Source organism: Phragmites australis, chromosome 19 (assembly GCF_958298935.1).
Source record: "Phragmites australis chromosome 19, lpPhrAust1.1, whole genome shotgun sequence".
Lineage (NCBI taxonomy): Eukaryota > Viridiplantae > Streptophyta > Magnoliopsida > Poales > Poaceae > Phragmites > Phragmites australis.
The window spans coordinates 25,590,416-25,596,217 of NC_084939.1; the positions used below are offsets into that span (position 1 = coordinate 25,590,416).

The 5,802-nt window shown below is 38.1% G+C and overlaps 1 protein-coding gene across 1 annotated transcript; it reads right to left on the reverse strand.

Annotated features, from left to right (window-relative positions):
- Positions 1 to 247: 247 nt before the first annotated feature.
- LOC133900541 (UDP-rhamnose/UDP-galactose transporter 5-like) lies at positions 248 to 4,463 on the reverse strand. The gene is made up of 6 exons (XM_062341715.1): positions 4,306 to 4,463; positions 3,328 to 3,544; positions 2,368 to 2,552; positions 2,091 to 2,291; positions 1,347 to 1,508; positions 248 to 930 (listed from the first exon to the last, which is right to left on the reverse strand). Exons 2-6 carry the CDS (start codon positions 3,455 to 3,457, stop codon positions 610 to 612), a joined length of 999 nt encoding a protein of 332 aa, XP_062197699.1. The 5' UTR covers positions 3,458 to 3,544; positions 4,306 to 4,463; the 3' UTR covers positions 248 to 609.
- Between the last annotated feature and the right edge of the window lie 1,339 nt (positions 4,464 to 5,802).

Below are 5,802 nucleotides of genomic sequence, written 5' to 3' on the forward strand. Positions count from 1 at the left end.
TATATGTCTCAACTCTTAATTTAAGAAGGAATGTTGTTTTTGCTGTAAAAGCCCGGAGGTGGACTCGCGGAGTACGCCGTGGCATGTGCAAATCTGACCGTGAAGAGGCCTCCCGAATGTAGGAGTGACCCACTCGGAATGTAGGAGATACCAACAAGCCGGGTCATTCGAGTTTAAGCTTGATCAGTGCTTGCTCCCAAACACACCATTGGTACCAGCAACTTATAAGATAAATGATATTCATATCGACAGTTCAAAACCTACAGTTTCAATCTTTGTTACTGCAAGTCAACAACTTCAGACGGTTCTCAGCACAAAGTCGCCCAAAATACAAAAGGCTATGTTTTGCAAACAATTACACTATATTCAATAAAACTGTCTTGAAGCCTAGCAAAAAACCGTCATTCCCCTCGCGACATATGTTTCGGAGAACCAACAATGAGGTTGTACTGTATACCTGTGACTATAACAATGCTGAGTTTCTAGAAGGGGTGAGTTCAGCTTCTGCTGTAAACATAAGACCTTCCACTTTTGTGATACTTGCATCACCAGAAATTGATCTCACAGGGGAAAAAAAATGCTAATCTCTGTTGCAGTGAGATAGCAAGACTATTTCTCGGCACCAATTTTTTCTTCTGAATTTCCCTTGAGACTCGCAGACCTCACTGGCAGGACACTACGCCGCTCTTTGCCACCTGGTTTAGCTGATGCGTTCCCATACCATATCATTCCAAGAATAGCGAGGATCATCCCGAGGACTACTTGAAGATTCAAACCCTCCTTGCCAAAGAAGATAAACCCAAGGGACAGAACAAGCACAGTCTTCATGTGGCCCAGGACTTGGAAGGATACAGCAGAAAACCGCCCAATGCAGATGAATTGGCTCAGATTAACGCCAATGGCAATGAAGCATGAGAGTGTGAGGAAAAACTGCAGAATGAGGGGAACTCTGGTAATAATATTCAAATCCAAAATTCTGATCCAGCAAATGATGACACTTAAAGGAAGCTATAGTTGTTAGAAGTTATTGCTACCATGGCGAGTGATAAAATGAAGGCATTTCAGCCACAAGAATAAATGTAAATGCTGATCTCAAAAAAGAATAAACACAAATGCATTCAAGTAGTGTGAAAATTTCTTACATAACATCCACAAGGCCATAATATAAATGTTCCGTAAACTTATAAACTACTGCACATGCAGTACTGGAAAATCTCAACCTACTAAATACTGGCTAATCACCCTTTTATCTCTAAGCAAAAAACGATGAATTATTTATAGTGAAGCTGCAGCATAGATCATATGATTAGAGAGAGAGAGACACTGTTATGAGACACTGCCCTTACCAGAGCAAGAGATGAGAAATTGAAGTGATCCACCCTTTTGCCTGTCAACAAGAAATCTACGAATGGACCCACTAGCAAGAGGGATCCTGCTTGGGCTGGAGCAGTGTGGCCCAGGAGATTGAATGAGTTCAGTGAGTACTTCCTTTGGAGAAAATGAACGTACTGAAAAAAGAGCAGGAATTACAAAAGAATCAAAATACACCTTTTAATTGGGTATATGATAGGACTAAAGTCCATGTGCAGTGCTAATAGAACAATTACTGAAAATGTAGGGCAGCAAGCCAGCAAGGGCAATCAAATAGTAGAAAAATGCCAAAGTTGTGATATTCAACGAAATTATGTGTTCCACATTTGGGGAAATGGAGTGAGAACTTGTGTAAAGATTAAGCACGAATATCATGAGGAAATTGTATCAAGTCTTACAGTTCACAAAAATGGCAAATACCACGTACTGGTAGGGTGAGTAGCTATATCCTAATGTCTAAAAAAAGGGGATATATCCTAAAGCAGCAGCAACACCAACAAATGATTCAGTAACTGCTAATTATTCATAACTTTGAAGAATGAACAAGTATCACTGTCACTATAGTGCCATATTTTAATACTTTGTCCTTTGTAAAGGTTTGAAGTATGCCAAAGAACTTGCAGTTCATTGCAAACAGAAGAAGGCAATCAGTTATACCAAGCAGTCTTACTGGTGAGCTGACATATAAGAAATCGGCATACAAAGGTGGTTAAACTTACGTATTGTTGCAAAGCTGTGCTCCAAACAGCTATAACAGCCGCAATTAAACCTCTTGCATTCACACTGACATCAGTAACCGTACAGACTGCAACACCTATAAGCACAACCATTATGCTCAGCTTTGTGTCCCGGGAATAATGTACATGATCAAAGACAACCTCCAGAAGACATGATGCAGGTATCATGCATAACTTTGCTATCTGAACAAAGAAAAAGAATGAATTTAGTTGTTAACAATTTAAAGACACAGAGTTTAGCTACTGAAAAATCACTGACCTGATAAAAACCCACAGAGTTCCACATTAAGCTCACGTTCATCCCAACAATTGACAAATTTGAAAAGATCACAAATTTAATCAGATCCGACAGCGGTAAGTGGGAGGGCTGGCTCAGGCCTAACCACCGAAATACGATAGTCATCAAGGTGGTTGTCACAAAATGAAGCCCAGTTAATGTTGTGGCTGCAAAAGAACAAACCATAATCAATGACAAGGCAGGAGATATATCCAGGTTCCCATCCATGTACAATTTGTTGGGACGATGCAGAACTGTGGTAGATACTGCCACTAGTACATCGTAAGAAATCACATAACGTAAGCATGTTTCTATTGCTTCCATTATGACCATTTAGCTCAACAGACACACTACCAATTTATACAAAGGAAGTTTCATGTTAGCAGCTAGAAGAGGTAAGTTTCAGGTTTCAGTAGAAACCTCCGATAGACTAAGCACTTTGTGGGTTCGTGTTACAATTATTTTTTCAGATCATTAACAAAGACAATGCGGTGTATATTTTGGTATAAATTGGTATTTACAATTAAAATTTATAGGCAAAAGAGCCTACATGATTCAGATAGAGGTAAGAACCCCTTTCCTAAAAAATGTTAGGAACTGAATTTGTATTAGCATTGTTATTAAAACTACTAAACTCTAATAAGATGTCTGTCAGTTCTCCAAATGTGTGCCCTCTAAGGAAAATGTACCTGAATTCCACAATTAAATAAGACCCCTATCACTTTGTTCAGAATGACCCAACAGGATAACACTAGTTTGTCATTCCAAACATGAAATACGCACACAACATTCAGTTCGAAGTGTTACAAAAGTAGGAAAAAAAAAGAAGAATAACGCACAGCACAAGATTATACCACTCAATAGCCACAGATACAAGAAACGGATGCCTATGGTGAGAATCAGAGATATGATAAACAAATCTTCGCTAAAGCACAGACATACCAAAACTAAATCCATATGTAGCCATTAGAGCTTTGTTGACCATGATGATTCCAACAGAAGTAGTAACATTGAAACTCCATGCTGCAAAATCTAGGACAGCTTTCTTGTCAGATTTCTTTAGAGAAGTCATCTCTATTTTCACGATTTCAATTCAATGCTTGCTGAACTACAATCCCCAAGAAACCAATGCCATTAGACCCAGGAATCCATGCTTGAACTGCAGAAAGTGAAGTGATTAAGTGACCAAATGTAGCAGGGAACATCACAACAAATGATTATACATCAATCAGAGCATGCTGTGTGCACCGGTGTGAAATGTAACCACATCAGTTCAACCAGTAAGGAGAAATATTTGTATACACCATACAGAGCAATACAGTATTTACAAGATATGGGCAGGTTATGCCTGGGCCTGAGATTTGCAGCAAAGATCAAGTGATTATACAGGGGTTACAAAAACTGAATCAATGATACAATGGCTCTTTGTGTTTTCACTTGCAACGTTGATTCATGATACAAGCAACCTACTGCTTCCCGCTGTTGAACTCAAGTCTCCACTACCCTCCAACAAGCAAACGAAAGAGAGAAGGGTATCCCATGAAACAATTCTCTCATACCTACCTAATCCAGTAATCCACCATTTGTTTTCCACCCCTTTCCATTCCTAATTGAATCCCCTTTGGCTCCAATTTGAGAACCTCCATAGCCACAGCATGGAATGTGATCTAGCCAACTAAATCCACACCAAAATCCGCACTTCCACAGCCTAGAACCAAACAACCATAGATCCGAACAGCGACCAAACACTAGTCCGCGGAACCCCATCAAACGTAGCAGCGCGGCGTCACACCGACAGGCCACCTAAGAACCGGTCCCCAAATCGCGCTTGTTCAGCATAGCACGCCGGAAAACCAGCACAGATCGCCCAAAAATGACCCCCAAAAAAAAGGGGAAATCGAGAAGGAGCAGAGTGATTACTTGGGACGCGGACCTCTCCCTCCGGCTCTCCGCGCTCGATTGGCTCGAAACGATGGATCCCTTGGGGTGTTCTGTGAGTGCCCTTTCCTTGCCCTTCTTCTTGCAACGATGACAACTGCCTCTCAATCCCAGATCTGCCCCTATGTGCCTCGGGACTATATATATACTACATAAGCAGCACATATACATTGCAACGAAGACACAAGTATTGAACACAGCATCGTTAATTACAAATTTAAGTACCAAGATTTAGATATGTTATGAGAGCGTCATCGAATTAATACATCAGCAGTGATACTATAGTTTGATTTCAGATAAGATCTGAAAAAAAAAAGATTATCCACTAATTTATCTTCTAATTTTTTTATTTATTTTAATTAATAAAATAAGTTTTGCATTCGTAGCCAGTAACAAGTTAGAGAAACTGGATGGTAAGGATGGATAATAAAAGTGAATAAATTATTTAATTTTTAGAAATTTTTATTAGATGGAAGAGTATGAGAAGATATGACTAAGGAAGCAACTCATATCTTATATAGGGAGAGAGAGTATACATGTCACTCAACTTGCTTTACTTCCTTCTATTCTTAATACGATTTCTTCGGTTAAATCACCATTCGTTCTCAAGTAAGGTGACAAGAAAATGACATCCTATCTTTTCCTCTCCTATGTCTGTCCAAATGTCTAGGAATCAAATTCGTTCTCAAGCTAGCAAGGTGACAAGAAACTTTGTTTGTAATGGAATAAATTATTTATATAACTTATCCCTAAAATGCTAGTGCATAGAAATGAATTGGACTGCGTCCAAACTTGAATTTGGTAGAAATATGTGTGAACTCCAAGAAATATCTTTTTTTTTTAATTCCTGAACATAGAACATGTGAGCTGTTGTGTTTAAGTAAACCAGTAATGTGTAAATCCCTGAAGTTGTATTTGAAAAGACAAAGGCAAACGAGCAAGAGGATTTTAACAGTATACCTTTTAAATATGTGCAAATACAAAATGGCCCTAGCTTATCTTTTTTAATATGTGTATACTCTCTCCAGACTAAAATAAATATTGTTTTAGAAATCAATATGGTCCTTAAAATATAACTTTGACTACTACTTTTGTTGTAATATATTGATAATAACATAGTAAAGTATATTATTATAAAAGTACTTTTCGAAATAAATCTACTCATGTCATTTTCAAATACCCAAACTTAATACATAAAAATATTTTATAACTACAATTTAAAATAGTTGAGTACATGTAACCCAAAACAACACTTATTTTAAAGAAATGAGTACCTGTCTCTTTCCGATGATTTTGACAACTAAAACATTGTGGTAAAGTTCGCTTTAGTTCAATGTAGTACTAACAGTTGATAAGCGTAGCTGCCCTCATATAGGACATCCTAAACCTCAATTGCGATGCATTGCAATTATTAGATAACGATGACAAAAAATCATTATTTATAGAATCAAGGGACATCGTTAAACTGAAAATGGAAAA